The sequence below is a fragment of the Oncorhynchus nerka genome, linkage group LG14, assembly GCF_034236695.1.
Source record: "Oncorhynchus nerka isolate Pitt River linkage group LG14, Oner_Uvic_2.0, whole genome shotgun sequence".
In the NCBI taxonomy this organism is placed as follows: Eukaryota; Metazoa; Chordata; class Actinopteri; order Salmoniformes; family Salmonidae; genus Oncorhynchus; species Oncorhynchus nerka.
The window spans coordinates 59,612,712-59,630,605 of NC_088409.1; the positions used below are offsets into that span (position 1 = coordinate 59,612,712).

The following is a 17,894-nucleotide window of genomic DNA, read 5'->3' on the forward strand; positions in this document are numbered from 1 at the left end:
CTGTATGCGAGAATACCAAGAGTGTGCAAAGCTGTCATCAAGGCAAAGGGTGGCTACTTTGAATAATCTCAAATATAAAATATATTTTGATTTCTCTAACACTTTTTTTGGTTACTATTATGATTCCATATGTGTTATTTCAAAGTTGTGATGTCTTCAATATTATTCGACAATGTAAAAAATGAAGAAGAACCCTTGAATGGTGTCCAAACTTTTGACTGGTACTGTATCTGTCATGCCTGCTCCCGCTCCCCCTCTCTGGCGCTCATTATGCACACCTGTCACCATCGTTTCGCGCATCAACGCTTCATTGGACTCACCTGGACTCCTTCACGTTTTTGATTGCCTCCCCTATATCTGTCTATTCCTCCGTTTCATACCTGTGTCAGCATTAATGTCGTTTTGTTTCCCCTGTTCTGTTTCATGTACGTTGTTTATTAAATGTTCACTCCCGGTACATGCTTCTCGTCTCCCAGTGTCTGTCCTCACAGTATATATATATATTTGTTTTTTTGTGGCTGTTTTGCATGTTATTTTGGCATTAATACGTCACATATAAGTTTGCAAACAATGTAAAAAAATATATATTAAAAAAATCATAGAGTTAATAAAGCCGCATACAAACATGTTCTCTTTTATGCTTTCTTGAGTGAGGCAGCTCCATAATGCAGGTGTTTCAGCCCAGCTCAGTGCTTTCTGTGGTGGTGGGGCAGCCAGCGGTAAATGCAGAGCATAGGGGTTGGTAATGTTCTCTAGTTGGACTGCCTCTTATCCACTCATTGTTCCCTTATGCCATAGCTTGAACAGCTCAACAGTCAGTAGAAACCACATTTGTTATGCAAGTCAGCCATATCAGCTATGTTTTCTAAAAAGGCAGTAAATGAGACTAAATGAACTCTTTTGTTGCCAGACAAGGCTCAGCTGATAGCCAGATGGTGGTTAGGATTCACTCCATGGTGCTGAAAAGAAAGCTCTGCTGTTAGGGCAGCATTATGTAGGCCCTAACAGTTTGTCAGCACCGTTTGTCACAGTTATAATGCAACGAATGTATTGTTTAGTGTTGTGTAGTGGCTTTGCTGGCATGCATCTAAAAAAAAAAGAAAGAGTTTGCCCCACCAAGATTTACATACTAACTTTGCCACTAGTCTACAGCACTATAAAGTGAGCAGTGGGAAGCTGACTTGCCCCAGCTTGCCGTATAGACGGCGTCTATCTGTCTAAAACTGGTCGGGTCAGGTCGCACCCCGTCCATTGCCCTAATTATGCACACAAACTCAAATCCCCAGTTCTAATCTTTCCCCTGTTTGAAGCTGCCGCACTTCCAGGCCTTAGTGTTATTACCTTAGTCACAGATGATGAGTTGGAGGGGTCACCGAGGGCCACTGGACTGACCTGAAATAGCCCGGGTGTTAAGGAGATCCAGTAGCCTAGCTCTGATCCTCTTACACTCTCTGCCGAAACAGTTTCCCGCTTGACCAGGGTGGAGAGGGTCACACATCATCCACCCTGTTTTAAAAGCATGTCTGCCCTTGATGACAGAAAAACTGTGACAGCACTGGTCCGAGACAGTCCCTCTACTGCAAGTTACATGCAACCAGAACCCCTGGCTCATGTGCTTCCTATTACTGTTTGTGATCGGTGAGAGATGCCAGCTTCCACACAAGATTAACTGTGTTGTAGAAGCTTGGGAAATAGGAAAAACACAACCTGAAAAACTGGGGGCGCAGTTTAGATAACACAACTGACGAGATATCCTTAAACCTTGTGTTTGGTTGGTGAATTACTTGCAGTTCTCTCTTGTTTTCATTCTCAAAAGACTGTGACTCTACTCTATATCACCAGGTTGGCATTGACACATGAAGTCATTGACATGGTAAGTAGACCTGAAATACAATAAATAAATAACCGTCTAGATCTGTGCACTATAGACACTATATCAGCCAACTCCAGGCTGTCATTGGTGAACATTACCCCACTTCTTGACAGTCCCATTTTTACGTCTTCTTCATCTGCTTATATTTTTGTCTATTTGATTCCAGATGAAGTGCCATTCTGTCCCGAAGCGATAATCTGTTTTTCATAGTCATTTGGGCTTAAAATGTGGTGTCGTCGAAGCCTTTTATCATTACAGGGTGACAGAGGTTTGCCAAAGACACACGAATAGAATCCAATTTCTCCTTCAAAGCGTATCGTCAGTTAAAACCTGAGCCAAAGTTTTGAAGGAAGTCTAGACGGAGGACATTTCTCACATCATTTCATCTGGTGGATTGAAGCGTGCATGTGTTCCTTCACTGGGCCAAGCTTGTCACTGCCGACACAGTACAGGGATGGATTAAACCTACTTAACCTACACACAAATGTCAAAACATTGCTACCTTTATCACCCCTCATGAAAGGAGGCATGATGAACATACCATTAATAATATACAATACTCTAGATTATATCACTTTTTGGAAAATCACGTGGTACCTTGATGAAGAGTGTCTGTACTGTAGCTTGGTTTTGAAAAGTAATTTCTTTCTTGACATAAGTCATCCGTGCTATGTTGCCTTTCTCCCTATTCCTCACGTCTCACAAACTTTGGCCAAACCTGTTATGGCAGCCCAGGTTGTCTCATGATGCTGCCTCTTACCCGTCTACATTCTGGCGTCAGATTAGGTTCCAGTTTGAGTGGTTTCCTGCCAGGTATGACTGGCAATGAGGCAGGTTATCATCATCATCACTCCCATCTCATGCCAAGAGCGCTCTTTGTATAGATACAGTCTATGTGCATACTGTAGCTGTACATTCCACTGAGACCCTACAGAGAATACCTCTTTTTCAGATAAGTCTGTAATTGTTTGCCTGAAACCCCAGCAGCTTTAACGGTAGGATCCCCTGGATGTTTTGTGAGACGAACTCCAATAATGAGAATTCAACCCTGAATATTCTGGCAGAACGTAAACTCTCGTGAAAAAAAAGGATTGTTTTGTTCACAGTGGTGCACTGGAATTGCCCGAGGCCCAGGGCCACGCTAACGAGGCTGATTTTCATTAGGATTCATTACTGTGCAAATATGACCCACCACATATAATGAGCAGGTTCTCACCCAGACGATGTGCAAATCATTTCCTCATATTGTCTGTTGGATAACATGGAACTTCCTTTTCTGTTTTGCACGGCCATAGTACGTGTAATGGGTGTATTAGGGTTCAGTAGCTTGACTGACATGTTGACTTAAACGAAGATGTGTTTATCAGGATGAGATGACATGGTAATAATGGCCTGTCGGTTCTTGGTTTTAGTCCAAACCCTTCACGGGTCAAGAAAACCCTCACAGTTCGTCTGCTTGTTCAAGAGTTACTGAATAAATTAAACCAGAACCAGAGGCATCTCCAGCTTTGAACCTTAATAGTTCTTTTCAGAGCGTTCTTCTGAAGTGAAGTTGACGCTTTTCGGGGTGTTTCGAAATGGCTGCTCATAGTTTGCGAAGGAATAAAGTACCGACGGTGTACTTTGGATCACAATCTGTGTTTTGAGTAGCTACTCTTGATCTTGTGTGTATGCTACAGTGTTTGTCTGCAGACTTACTGGATTTTCTTTTGTACAGAGGAAAAAAATAGAGACACCTGCTGGGAATTGGCCCCTGAAAAGAAAAACAAGCTAGACGAAGGCAGGATACTGTTCAACTCCCCCTCAACTCTTTTATGCCCTAAAACTCAAACATGTCATGTTCGATGAATGTACACAGTTGGGGTTATTTTTGTAGATGTAGAACGTTTCTCAAATCACAAGAGATGTAATACAGCACAAGAAAAATAGAATTCAGAGGGAAAAAAAGTATTGTCAATGTGATGCGTACAATTTCCAAATTCCTTGTGCAGGAAGAATTCTCGGTCTGAAAAAGGATCCTCTGTGTGCATGAACTCTTTGTAAACAAAAGCACAAACTCTTTGTATAAAATGTTTGATCCCCAACAATGAGGTTAGCACAGTACAGTATGTACATTGAGGGAGTTGCTGTGTAGACCAATGTGTTCCAGCTCTTTAAGTAACATAGCAGGCACAATGGGAACAATATTTTATGTTCAGTGTTTGTATTCTTTTATTTAAAAAAAAATGTTTCCCCACTTTCGTGGTTTCCAATTGGTAGTTACAGTCACATTCAGTTACATTGCATTATACCATGGCATTGTTGGACACTCATTTCTGATTGGCTTGAAGGGCATTCTAAATTGTGCATTATTTCCCCATAACAGTGTATTTGCACGGTAGAATTCAAAGGCTATAGTTCATTCTTACCAGTTTGAGCTGCTTTTGAAAGCAGAAGAAGAATTGAAAACGTTATTGACATTGTTGAATTCAATGTTCTTAATAGCAAGCTAGGACTGATGGTTTGGTTAGCTAAACTAGCAAGTGTGTTTGTTTGGTTACCAAGGCAGTAGCCCCTCGTTGATGATCTGTTTCTTGTTTCAATTTCCCCCATGTAATATTAATGGGGAGCTAACATGGCTGCCATAATTATGTTGTTATGACATGTAAATGCATCATAATGCAGAAACCTCAATGACCTAACTCTCTAAATAGAGTATATGGCTCTGAGCTTCTTTATGTGGATGTTTCCAAGATTACAACGACTGCCCCCCCCCATCAGATTGTTAGATAGCACTCTGGTTAGATTTCATTGAGATGTCTTTGGGAGACTTGGGTGTGGACATGCTCAAATTAGCCTACACTACAGTAGCAACAAAATGGGTGTCTTGTTGTCACAGTGTCCTGAAACCGCACATGCTCTAATCAGCTACATGGCCTCATTGGGATTCACGGATTCATGAATGATTACATGTTGATTGGGCTCATTAACATTTGAACTAAGTGGCTACATCACTTGACGAAATGATAAATTCTCATCTGCCACAATTATTGGGCCGGCATCATTGATCCCGTGCCATTACGTTTTGACTTCCTTTCCACAAATCAAATGCCAAATCCTATTCCCATTGTGGACCCACAAGCTTGTTTTAGCGTACTACATGATAAGAATTGTAACCCAAACCCATATTGTGTGATTGCTCTGTACTTGTACACAGTAGGTCAAACTGATTGTGTGTGTTGTTTTGCAGGGTGCGGGCTATGGGGTGGAGGTCTGAGGCAATGCCTGGTTCTGGCCCCCCTGGGTCAAAAACACCCAGCAGCCCTGAGATGATGAGTGGCCCTCCGCCCTGGCACTCCTCTAAGTGATGAAGACCCCTGCCATCCTCCTCCTCATCCTGTCTGTCCTGTGCAGAACTCTGGTAGGCACATTTAACTTTGTTTCTGCTCATTACGGCAGTAGTGATTGTACTTATAACATTACTTTGCACCTTCAATCCCATCCGTAGAAGTGTGTCGTGTCATTAGACGCTTCCGTCGTTAGTTTGTTTGATTGTCCTCAGGAGCCGTTATGAAATGTAAGTCATGTGAAGATGATTCACCGTTCTGAATCACTGCAGATAATAATGGTCTGTGTGCTTTATAGAACACAATCAGAGTGCTGGGAAGCTGAGCTTAACAGTAGTGTCCGTTTGATGTGCTTTGCATCCTCAATCAATGCAGCTGGTTTAGTGAATGTATATGTCAGCTTTTATGGAGAACTTAAGTTACAACACTACACTAAGCCAAGGCATTAGTGCTTTATATCCAGTCAGGTTTTTAAACCCAGTGAGGTATTGTAGGGCTTACCCAGAAGAACCCACTGGGGTTGACCCCTGACCCTCAATCTTGTGATTTATGACCGGCAGCTTGTGTCAACGAAGACGGTGAAGCACACGGTGGAGGAATGGAACAGATACAGGAACGAGTGCCTGCTGAAAATGAGCACTGACCCCACACCCCCAGGTAAGACTCAAAAACAGACGCCTGTCCTAATCAGACAAACCCCATTACGGGTTTATAAATCGGATGGAATAACATCTAAAACGTTATCGTCTAGAGTAGACAGTATAAATATGCAGTTGGCTTCACAATTAAAAATGGCTTCATCACCCCTTAACTAATCAGTCTCTATCCTGTTTAGCTTCAGACAAAAAATGAAGGATTCAGGGTCTGCTGTCTGTCTGCTTACTTACTTACTTACGGCTTACTTATATCTTCTCTTCTCCCCCCAGGCTTGTTCTGCGGCCGTATGTTTGACATGTACGCCTGCTGGCCGGAGGGTGTCCCCAACACCACGGTTAAAGTGCCCTGCCCGTGGTACCTCCCCTGGTACAACCAAGGTACTGGTGTGGCATTGGTTAGTGCTTTATGGTTCGGTAGGATAAATGAGATTTTGTTTCATCCGACTTCCAGCTAAGAGGTTAATGCTAACACTGTTTCTGTCTAAAGCCGTACAGAATCAGGCCCCCAGTGTCTGGTCTGGAGTGTGAAATCATAAGCTCTGCTGGTCGGCTGCTGCGTAGCAACCTAGCGGCGCCAAAAAGCCCTGGGGCCGTATTTATAACCCTGCCCATTTCTGAAATAATATTGATTTTGATCAACTTGGCGCCTGACATACTGTACACAGTATTACAAGCATACGCATGTTTCCCATTATAAATCAGCCTTGTCTTAAAACTGTGGACGCTTGACTGAGCATTAAAACTTTGCCTGGAAAACGCTTCATTCCCTTTTATGATGACAATAATGCCATTTATTTGCAGGGTTATTTGGAACTATTGTCAATAGACCACGTAGTGCAAAAGACTAATTGTTGTTCAAAAGTTCATCAATAGATGATTGGGTTTTTGGATTTCCTGCCTTGGTATAGACTCTAAGGTGAAATAGGCAATGATGTCGCACTCCTATCGACACAGCAATACTCATACTGTCAAATATTTGACATAAGCTACCGGTCTATTTACTGTGTTGGCAGAATGTTTGAATCTTTAGCAGTAATTGATGCTGTGTCTGGAACAGGACTGTGCCCGTTTCTGAACGAGAAGAAAATGGCAAATTATCGGGGACCTGTCAGCGGAACATTTGAATTCAACAATGTTTTATGACGGACTGCCCACGCACTCTGAAACAATTGTAGGGCTACAACAACAACAAATGACAGTGCTCACGGGTTCTATTTCTTGTGTGTTTTTGTTCTATTTGGCTTTTTATTTAGTTATTAGAGCACTACTGATTTTCATTACTGCATTGTTTTGAAAGAGCAAGCAAGAAAGGCATTTAGCTGTACGAGTCGTGGCCAAATGTTTTGAGAATGACACAAATATTCTTTTCCACAAAGTTTTCCGCTTCAGTGTCTTTAGATATTTTGTTGTCAGATGTTACTATGGAATGATGAAGTATAATTACAAGCATTTACATAAGTGTCAAAGGCTTTTATTGACAATTACATGAAGTTGATGCAAAGAGTCAATATTTGCAGTGTTGACACTTCTTTTTCAAGACCTCTGCAATCCGCCCTGGCATGCTGTCAATTAACTTCTGGGCCACATCCTGACTGATGGCAGCCCATTCTTGCATATTCAATGCTTTGAGTTTGTCAGAATTTGTGGGTTTTTGTTTGTCCACCCGCCTCTTGAGGATTGACCACAAGTTCTCAATGGGATTAAGGTCGGGGGAGTTTCCTGGCCATGGACCCAAAATATCAATGTTTTGTTCCCTGAGCCACTTAGTTATCACTTTTGCCTTATGGCAAGGTGCTCCATCATGCAGGAAAAGGCATTGTTCATCACCAAACTGTTCCTGGATGTTTGGGAGAAGTTGCTCTCGGAGGATGTATTGGTACCATTCTTTATTCATGGCTGTGTTCTTAGGCAAAATTGTGAGTGAGCCCACTCCCTTGGCTGAGAAGCAACCCCACACATGAATGGTCTCAGGATGCTTTACTGTTGGCATGACACAGGACTGATGGTAGCGCTCACCTTGTCTTCTCCGGACAAGCTTTTTTCCAGATGCCCCAAACAATCGGAAAGGGGATTCATCAAAGAAAATGACTTTACCCCAGTCCTCAGCAGTCCAATCCCCATACCTTTTGCAGAATATCAGTCTGTCCCTGATGTTTTTCCTGGAGAGAAATGGCTTCTTTGCTGCCCTTCTTGACACCAGGCCATTCTCAAAGTCTTCGCCTCACTGTGCGTGCAGATGCACTCACACCTGCCTGCTGCCATTCCTGAGCAAGCTCTGTACTGGTGGTGCCCCGATCCCGCAGCTGAATCAACTTTAGGAGACGGTCCTGGCGCTTGCTGGACTGTCTTGGGCGCCCTGAAGATTTCTTCACAACAATTGAACCGCTCTCCTTGAAGTTCTTGATGATCCGATAAATGGTTGATTTAGGTGCAATCTTACTGGCAGCAATATCCTTGCCTGTGAAGCCCTTTTTGTGCAAAGCAATGATGACGGTACGTGTTTCCTTGCAGGTAACCATGGTTGACCCAAGAAGAACAATGATTCCAAGCACCACCCTCCTTTTTGAAGCTTCCAGTCTGTTATTTGAACTCAATCAGCATGACAGAGTGGTCTCCAGCCTTGTCCTCGTCAACACTCACACCTAAATTACGATCGTCCACCCCCAAAAAAACGGTGGCCATTTTGTGCTCTAAAATGTGTTTATTATGATCAAGTTTTATCCCCACTGTCAATTATTTTAAATTCCGCTACAAATCGCGATATTTCATTCAATCGTGATCCATTCTGACTGCTACATACATTTTGTCATCACACAGGACCACGTGCGGACACAGACCAATAATGGGGGGACACAGACCAATAATGGTCATGCAGGATGAAAACCACTACATCGACCATGATCGTTTGCTAGTTATGCTAGTTACAGATACTTTCACCATGATGCTTAGCAAATTTGGGGTGCCATTCAGTCCCATTCAGCAATATGGCGCGCTTCGGGAGTTTTCCATAGGAATGCGTGGATGACTTCAGCGCTATCATCATCTACTGGTTTTAATGTCAATGTACAGAATTGAATTTGTCTCATCTGTTTGACTTCTTCCTTCATCTGTCCCTCCCCATGTCTGTGCAGTTCGTAATGGGTATGTGTTGCGGGAGTGTGGGCCTGATGGCCAGTGGGCCGTTAACAACACCAGCAGCACATGGAGGGACCACTCCCAGTGCAACGCAGACAACAACCAGCAGGTGGCACAGGTAATACCCATCATGCACCATTCCTGAAATAGACCCTCTTCTCAGAGCACATAAAACACATGGCTAAGAGGAGAACAAGATACTTTCAAAGGGTTAATGCTTTTAATTACTGCATGTCATTTTTTAGAAAACTTCACCAATAGTCTTAGGAGACCCTCCAAGTACTGACAGATGCCACAGATGCCACTAATTCATGGCCAAATAGCCATTCAAAAAGCAATGAGTAATAGAGTAGGTATTCCAATGGCATACCACCTGTAGGGGACATAGAAATGCAATTACCAGAATGGCCATTCTTTTACGATAATGCCCGAATGCTCTGATTGCTTATGGATGTTGAGGTGGGCTAGCAGCAGCAGTTGCTGTCCCCTCATGTTGACTTCCAATCATCCCTATCAGCATGCTCAACTCAAGTCATCCTTACCCTCTCTCAATTTCACATCTAGTGCTGCACTCCATTACGAGCTCAGTAATGAATGGTCCATTTACTACATCAGTAGAAAATATGTCATTACTTTCGTCAGTGTAATGAATACTCAGGAGGAAAAAGGTGTAGATTCACGCGCAGAGCGCGGCAGGTGTGTCTTTCGCCTTCGCAGAAGGCAGGAATCATGGTCATACACAGGTAGGCAAACAGGCAGGTGAATCAAAACTAGGACTGAAGGCTATAACTGGTTCTCACAAACGAGCTAGGAAAAGACTTAGTAGAGTCAAAACGAACAATACCTCACAAAGGCACAAACAGAATGAACTGAACTAAATAAGGAGCTGATGAGACCAGGTGAGTAACTAACACAGGTGAAATCAATGAACGAAAATGAAAGACAGGGTTACGTTCAAGAACACAACGAAACAGAACACAAGGTTGACTAAGGAAATTCAATACAGAACCTTACAGTCAGTACTACATACTGGATTATAGATCTGCCAGGGCTTCAGAGTGTGAGGGTGAGCTCTGAGAGACACACAGTCCTCTCTTTATGAAGAGGGAGACAGCCGTCACCTAGGGGTTATGTTTTTGCTGGCAACCAATGATGCAGCGCTGCTTTGCCTCATTGGCCCCACAGCTGAAATGTACTCCAGTCTGCAGCCAGACTCCCTGTTGATAAGAAAAATAGGTTGGTAAACGCTGATCGCTGTTCACAGTGAATTAAATAACGCTCCCTATATTTCCAATGCATTTTTCCCCCCACGATTGGTGTGTCAATGTGCATTTTTAATAGGAGTTTATTATAGTGTACTGAGCATCATTAAAGTGTTTTTGAACATTTTCCAAGGCATAATAGGCAACAAGACAAGAGGACTTTTTGCGGTCAGTGCATCTGCTTCGTCTGTATCTGTGTCCCTGTTTGCACTCTTCCAAAAGGACAGGACATTAGTACAGCACAGCACATCAACAATAGAGTCAGAGAGTTATAGGTGAAAACAGGGTCATGTTGTTCCCTCGTCTACTTGGGATTTGAGTGCAGGTCTTTGTTTGTCCACAGGAGAACCAGATGGTGATCTTGGCCTACTTCCGGGTGATGTACACTGTGGGCTACTCTCTGTCCCTGGCCAGCCTTTCCCTGGCCCTCATCATACTGCTCATCTTCAGGTAAATGCTGGCTCTGATCACAGTCATAAACAGTATACAGTCCATATTTATGTCAGGATTTGACTCTGACTTTGGGACTGTTTGTTTGGACTAAAGGCAATGGCTTCACTTCTAGTCATCTGATGTGAATTAGGTAAATGTAAATCATACAGATCTTCATTTGAGCCAGTTTGCTACAGCAGGAAAATAATCCTGCAGCAAGAGGAAATGTGAATTATGTGGATTATAATTAATGGATATTTCTTGTTATGGCAAGTTCTGAAATATTAAAGTGGAAATTACAAACTTTAGAAGCCTTTTTAAACGTTGAATACACCCCTACTGTGCATGAAAATTCTCATCAACAAAAGAGTGATCAAATTAAAATCCTACACTTGACATATACTGTACATGATGCTGGAAAGAATTTTGCGATACAGTAATCTCATTGTCAAGTGTTGTACCCTAGGAAACTAAGGTGCACCAGGAACTATATCCATACCAATCTGTTTGCGTCCTTCATCCTGCGAGCCATATCCATCCTCACCAGAGATGCTGTCCTCACCAGGGACACCCCCGAGTTCAGAGACAACAGAGACGTGTCCAATGTCCTCAGTGATAAGGTCGGAACCAAAGGCTGTACACACTAACGCACGTTACAGAAACACACACTCGAGCGTACCGTTTAAAGACACAATTCGTCTCTCATACATTAGACAGCCATCCTTGACCTCCGCCCCTGACATTTGACCCCTGACCTTTGCCCCCAGGCCCTGTCTGGCTGCCGTGTGGCCCAGGTGCTGATGCAGTACTGTGTGGGGGCTAACTACTACTGGCTGCTGGTGGAGGGCCTGTACCTTCACAACCTGCTGGTGCTCATGGTCTTCTCAGAGAACAGCTACTTCTGTGGATACCTCTTCATCGGCTGGGGTAGATACACACACACACACTCATGATAAATAATGTAAATGCTGTTTCCTGGCAGTAATGTATGGGTTTATGACACTGTGTGTAGGATCCCCAGTGTTATTTGTGGTCCCCTGGATTATAGTGCGGTACCTGTATGAGAATACACGGTGAGCCACTCTCATTTCCATTCAATCTTATTTCCTCATCATCTGTTACTAAAAACAGAATTCCGACTGAGAGATTGTGACATATCTCCTCCCAGGTGCTGGGAGATCAACGAGAACATGGCGTACTGGTGGATCATCCGCACACCCATCCTCCTGGCCATTCTGGTGAGTGTGTGTAACGTGTGTGTGTGTGTGTGTGTGTGTGTGTGTGTGTGTGTGTCGACTGTGCTGTGTGCCCTAAAGCTATGGTGGTCCAGGGGTTACTCATTCGTCAACCCACCGCTCCTCCTGTCTTCCCCCTGCAGTCTTGTCTCTTTGAAGTTAGCAGACCGTGACAAGCCTGGGGAAATTGTGCGAATGTGAAAGCTGAGTGGGCATGTTTTGGTTCCGGAATGCACTGTACATTAAAATGAATGGATGACTCATCAACCCAGAAGACGAAATGAATGTCACTTGGTTTCTTTTCTTTTCTTAGTAACACTTAACATGTTCATTGAAGATTGATCTAAAGAGTGTTTAATTAGCGTCTCTCAGTGAAACTCTGAGAGGAGGAAAATATCAGATTTTTTTCTACGGTATTTTGCATCAGAAGCAACATGCCAGAAGAGATGAGGATTCTCCTGTCACAGATGATTTGTAATTTGTCCCACAACTCTCACATTTCCCCTAAGGTCTAAATGCCTAACATCTTTTGACATAGTTAGTAATGTTAGACATAGACTGTGTTTTCTATCTCTGTTTTACTTTTTTCATTGTATTGATGTGTATATTTTTATAATTGCAAGGCTCATCTGTAAAATAGCATGACAGCCTGTCAAAATAAAGGTTAAGTAAATAGGAGTCATTCGCACGTAATACGACGTGCAGTTGCACTCTGTCACCTGGACTTTGCAGTTAATACCCCTAACATGTTGCAGTCTGACTTTGGAACTCAAACTTATTGTGGAATTCTCACATATTCACCCTGCTTCAACAGTCATATAATACTGAAATGCCAGAGAACAGAACAGACCTATTTGGATACAAATCCTTTTTTTCTCTCTGACATTAATAAAGCTAATACTCGGTGGTTTAATGTTGATTGTGTTTTATTTTTTTATTTATTTTTATTCCAGGTCAACTTTTTCATATTTATTCGCATCATACAGATCCTTGTCTCCAAATTGAAGGCAAACCAAATGAGGTACACCGATTATAAATTCAGGTAAGAAAGATACAGCACCTTTTAATCCATGAATGACATAAAAGCAGATCAAAATAAAAAGACAAAACAAACACTGTATTGTATCTTATAAAAACTGATGAAGTCAACTCATTGCTTACACGTGTTTTATGTGTTTCTTTGTCACGTAACTTTGTCTATGTCATACCTTGTTAAACACTGTCGCATTCACGGAACATTACCGTACCTCGGGCAGCGCCGTTGTCACCTATCCTCCAGCCTAAACACACGAGGACTCTAGTCTTGTGCGAGTCAGCAGACATTAGGATGACATGACACTATCCACACAATTCTTTTTGTTGATCCAAACTCCGTTGACATCCATTACCTCAATAATCCATCACTAAGTTAACTTGCCCTTTATAGTATGCAGCGTAAAGGGAGCTGTGGAATCATTTGATGTTTCTGTGGTGTTCAACGGGGGCCTTCCCGTCCTTTGATTGTGAGCCGTGGTCCTTGGAGACGGTGTATATACTTTTTTCTTTTAGGAAACCAGCCACATCCAAGAGACCAGTTGCATGCATAATCCTCTGAACTAAGCCTGGCTTCGAGGTACGCCGGACAACATGAGTCTGATTGGAATCTAAGGTGCAGCTGATGCACTGATTCTGAGCCACCAAAAGAGTCATGGGAAGAGAATTGCCTTTCTGATTTCCCAAGATGCTTTGAAGCCGTTACTTAACATTCCTGCTCTTGAGTCCAGGTGTGGAAGTTGTGGCTTTCTTTGTTTGGAGTTTTATGTGTTTGTGTGAAAAGTGAACCATCCATTGATGTCATTGATGAAAGCGATTCACCATATAGGACCAAACAGACCTCTCTAATAGTTGCCCTGGCTTGGCTCTGTAAAGGATGCTCTGTGTGTGCAGGTTGGCAAAGTCCACCCTGACCCTCATCCCTCTCCTCGGCATCCATGAGGTTGTCTTTGCCGTGATGTCAGAGGAACAGACCGAGGGCGTCCTCCGAAATATCAACCTCTTCTTTGAACTTTTCTTCAACTCTTTCCAGGTAATATGATGAGATACAAAAGTTATTCGTCTATATGGGGGTGTGTTTGGGTATGCATGCTGTGTGAGTGAGTGTGCATGTGTCCCGTGCCCGCATGCACTCTTGCTTGTTACTCCATGAACTTTCTCTCTGCGGTGCTTCTGTTAGGTACTGTATGTGTTAGATGGGGGAAGATTGGGAAGACTGATGCCTCTCACTCTCTCATCCCACAGGGTCTACTGGTTGCCATCCTGTACTGCTTCGTCAATAAAGAGGTGAGTAAGGAAGTGAAGTGTGCTCTCAACAAAGCCCAGGGCTAAATGAGTGCACTTGAACAGCCGTAGCACCTGAGTTTACGACACGTTCGTCTCTGTTTGTTCCTATGAGAAGCCAGCGCTTTCTGTGACCTGCTGGTTATGTCACCCTGTCACTGTGGGTTAGCTGTCACACAGAGAAGCTCACAACCTAAGTCCACAGGGCAACGGTGATGTCACTGAGGGGTCCAGCCATGTCTAGAGTCAAGAAGTGGTTAGGCCCCTGTGTGACATGAAATGTCTGATGTATTTCCTGTTGAGATATGGCCTAGTTTGGTTGAGGTAGCATACATACTGTAGTACTTAGAGAGAATAAAGAACAAATGTAGATACAATTTGTATCCTGGACAGATCATAAGGTCAGGAAAAACTCATTACCTTCCCTCGTTCATCTCTCTCCATCTCTCCCAGGTGCAGTCAGAGATAAAGAAGAAGTGGCAGCGATGGAAGCTGGGCATGAACGTCCTGGACGACCTTCGCAACACGGGCAGCAACACGCCACAGGGGGGCACTGGCGGCGGGCAGTGCCACCACGACCCGCCCTGCCAGCCTGACTGTCCACAGGAGGATACCCACAACCTCTTCTCGGACGCCTCCGCCTCGGGGCCGCATGCCCACCCGCGCCCACACCACCACCCAGGGGCCAAGAAGGGCAAGGCCTACTGCTACATTTCCGCCCGCAAGCAGGTGCTGAACGGCCTTGATGGAGCTCCGCTGGAAAAAGGGGGCGGAGAGGGAGCCATCAAATACTCTGAGAGCTACTGCTGAGTGGCTCGGCGAGGGGGATAACGACTAGCTGGCTACCTTTGTCATTTCTAGTGGGTGGACTCCAAAGCAGACAACCTGCCTGCTTCAGTTGTGTACTTCCAGATCTATGTGGCCGACTGTAGTTGGTGTTTCATCGAACCCATGTCTTAATAGTTGTGTGAACATGATCCGGGACTCATTGGATGATTGCCAGAATGTTTTTTCTGCACTGGCCAATCAGGCTGTGTGTTGTGACTCCTATAGGTTTTCAGTGGCAGATAAGATGACCCATCCCAAGTGCAATATCGCCTCAATCGACCTAGATTGACTTTTACATTTTTTATTTAACCTTTATTTAACTTATTTACAATGACAGCCTACCCCGGCCAAACCCGGACGACGCTGGGCCAATTGTACGCCGCCCTATGGGACTCCCAGATGTTGAGGAAAGCTACTTCAATTAGGAAATTAACACCGTCCAACCTTGATCTGCTCTGATTCGACTGTTTTTGGGGGTTTGCTTCTTTTGTTTTCTACCTCTTGCTCTGCTAGTGGACAAAATGGAAACGTTATGTGCCAACCGTGGACCGTCTTTTCATGTGCAATGGATAATTCTAACAATAGTGTGTCTATATGTTGGTATTGGACAAACTCAGTGAGGGACTTAGAGAAGGTAAGAGGTGAGTAAAACCAATATTGTCTTCCCCAGTGAGCTAGCCGCACAAACACTATGGTTTCCCTTGGCAACACTGTGTTTTGAATTCTTCTCACCCAATCGTTTAACATCTCTAAAGCCCCTTGCTCACTCGTCATACATTTACTGCAACCTTATAGGCTTAACTGAATACAGTGAGCAAAGAAACAGCGTTCTTAAGCAATATCGTAGACCTTAAGGCAGGCACATTACTATCATGGTGGTGGCTGTGTGTGAGGCATACACGCACTGTCAAAATGGGTTGAATGATTTGTAAGGTCCTATTGACATAGTGAAAACTATCACAGAATGGAAGGTGAACGTAATCCAGAGGTCTTTTAAGCGCTGTATCTACATGCAAATGAAAAGACGATAACTGGAATGGCGTAGGTTGTGGCACCTTCTTCTTTCATCTTCTGGATTTATCACAGGCTTATGCAATCTGAAATGCAAATGATCTCTATCCTGGTGAGTTCTGGTAGCCTGTTACCCTCCACAAATAGTTTTTTTTCTTGTAGGTTTTCCAGACTAACCATAACCACTTACCACCCAGCTGACAGTTTTATATTCCCCTGAACACAGGTCGTAACATGCCTAGAGGGAATCTCTCTTCTGCTTCTGGGAATTAAGGTCCCAGTCCCCAGTACCCCTGCTGTCATGTGGCCTAGACACTATGGTGCAATAGGAAATGGCTCTCTACATGATGAACCACAGCTACAAAATGCTCAAGTATTCTACTGTATGTGTGTTGATGGTATGTAGGTCTATGTGTCTGACAGCATGTTTGCAAAGCTAGGATCCATTCTGTTCATCCTATGTCAAGACGTCTGTTACATTACATATCTGTGCAAGGATGCAACAAACTCGGTTCTCCAGGCTGGAATCTGTGACAAACAAAATGTTTTGCCCTGATTACACACTCACCCTTAGTGAAGATTTGAAATACCAATCAACCAATATGAGTTTTGCTAAAAGGCCACTTCTTTTTGTGTGTGAACCCAGCTAAGAATCTCCTACTCCTATTTAAAGAAGGGTCTCAATCTAAAACGAACACAGCATAACCCTAACCTCTCCAGATATTAGCTTGACTACTCGGTGTGTATGGATCTGTCTGAGCATCCAGAGCCCTCAACTAATTTTATGGTTTGTCATTTGAGGGTCACATTGCACCTAGTCGCTATCCCCCGGTTGAACAGTGGTTCTATAGGCAATTAAACCAGGCAGCTGTCAACGTCCCTGTATTTCTGTCTTCTCATTCACTCCAAATGGGACCAACCCATTACCCAAGCATGTCCACCATCCATCTCTCAATGTCATCAAAATGTATTATGTCATACAAATGAACTGATCATTTTTTTCACTAGCAGTATTCCTACTAAGGTCATTACTGGTGCTTGCCTCGATGCCTCTGGTGGCAAAAATCATTACTCGAATGGTTGTGTGTGTGTGTGTGTGTGTGTGTGATATTATCTTAATTTCCAAAGTGGCTTGGCTGAACCTCACAAATTCTGTAATAGCATTCACAAATTGAGCATTGTACTTCACATATCCTCTTGTATAATGTACCTTTGGCAACAGCACATGTAACCTTTTGGAATTTTGTTTGTAAAACTGCTTATGTCAGACATTGACTCTTCAATAATAATAAAAAACTATCGGATGTAGCATAGAGTTAGTTAGCATTGCTAGTATGTGTTACAGTGGTGCCGTGACCTGGATCTAGGAGAGTGGACAGTAAACTGTGGTCAAAGGGTGGTGGATTCCATGGATGCCTACGTTAGAACCATGCAGTGAGTTAGTACTGGACTGTCACCCTGGACCCATAATGCATTGGGTCCATTGTGGCATGGGTGGAACGTATTACGTAAACGGACATGACCTTCTGACTTAACTCGGCATGTTCTATATACCTGTCAACGGGTCAACTGGGTGCACTGACACTCAAGTGATATTTCACTGTGTGTGAATATGTTATCACGGGGCAATTACAGTACAAAGAACAGCACCAAATCTGACATGCTGTATATGTGACATGAATGGACACTATTTTTATTCACTTTTTATGTACATGTTTGTTATTTTCACCAGTAATTTAAATTAAATTATTCTTAATCTGCCAGTTTAAGTATTTGTCTATTTTTTTGTTTGTTTCTGTCTCTAACAAAAAAAATAGACA

General features: G+C 43.3%; 1 protein-coding gene across 1 annotated transcript in view; it reads left to right on the plus strand.

Annotated features, from left to right (window-relative positions):
* Positions 1-17,837, plus strand: part of LOC115141560 (glucagon receptor-like) — a 32,128-nt gene extending 14,291 nt beyond the window's left edge. Inside the window, exons 2-14 of the mRNA XM_029680539.2 lie at positions 5,103-5,273; positions 5,760-5,856; positions 6,126-6,233; positions 8,987-9,108; positions 10,596-10,702; positions 11,151-11,304; positions 11,452-11,611; positions 11,697-11,757; positions 11,853-11,922; positions 12,873-12,961; positions 13,846-13,984; positions 14,197-14,238; positions 14,689-17,837. Coding sequence (XP_029536399.1) covers positions 5,220-5,273; positions 5,760-5,856; positions 6,126-6,233; positions 8,987-9,108; positions 10,596-10,702; positions 11,151-11,304; positions 11,452-11,611; positions 11,697-11,757; positions 11,853-11,922; positions 12,873-12,961; positions 13,846-13,984; positions 14,197-14,238; positions 14,689-15,045 — 1,560 coding nt within the window. The 5' untranslated portion in view covers positions 5,103-5,219 and the 3' untranslated portion in view covers positions 15,046-17,837. The remainder of the gene's footprint in view (positions 1-5,102; positions 5,274-5,759; positions 5,857-6,125; positions 6,234-8,986; positions 9,109-10,595; positions 10,703-11,150; positions 11,305-11,451; positions 11,612-11,696; positions 11,758-11,852; positions 11,923-12,872; positions 12,962-13,845; positions 13,985-14,196; positions 14,239-14,688) is intronic.
* The last annotated feature ends 57 nt before the right edge of the window (positions 17,838-17,894 follow it).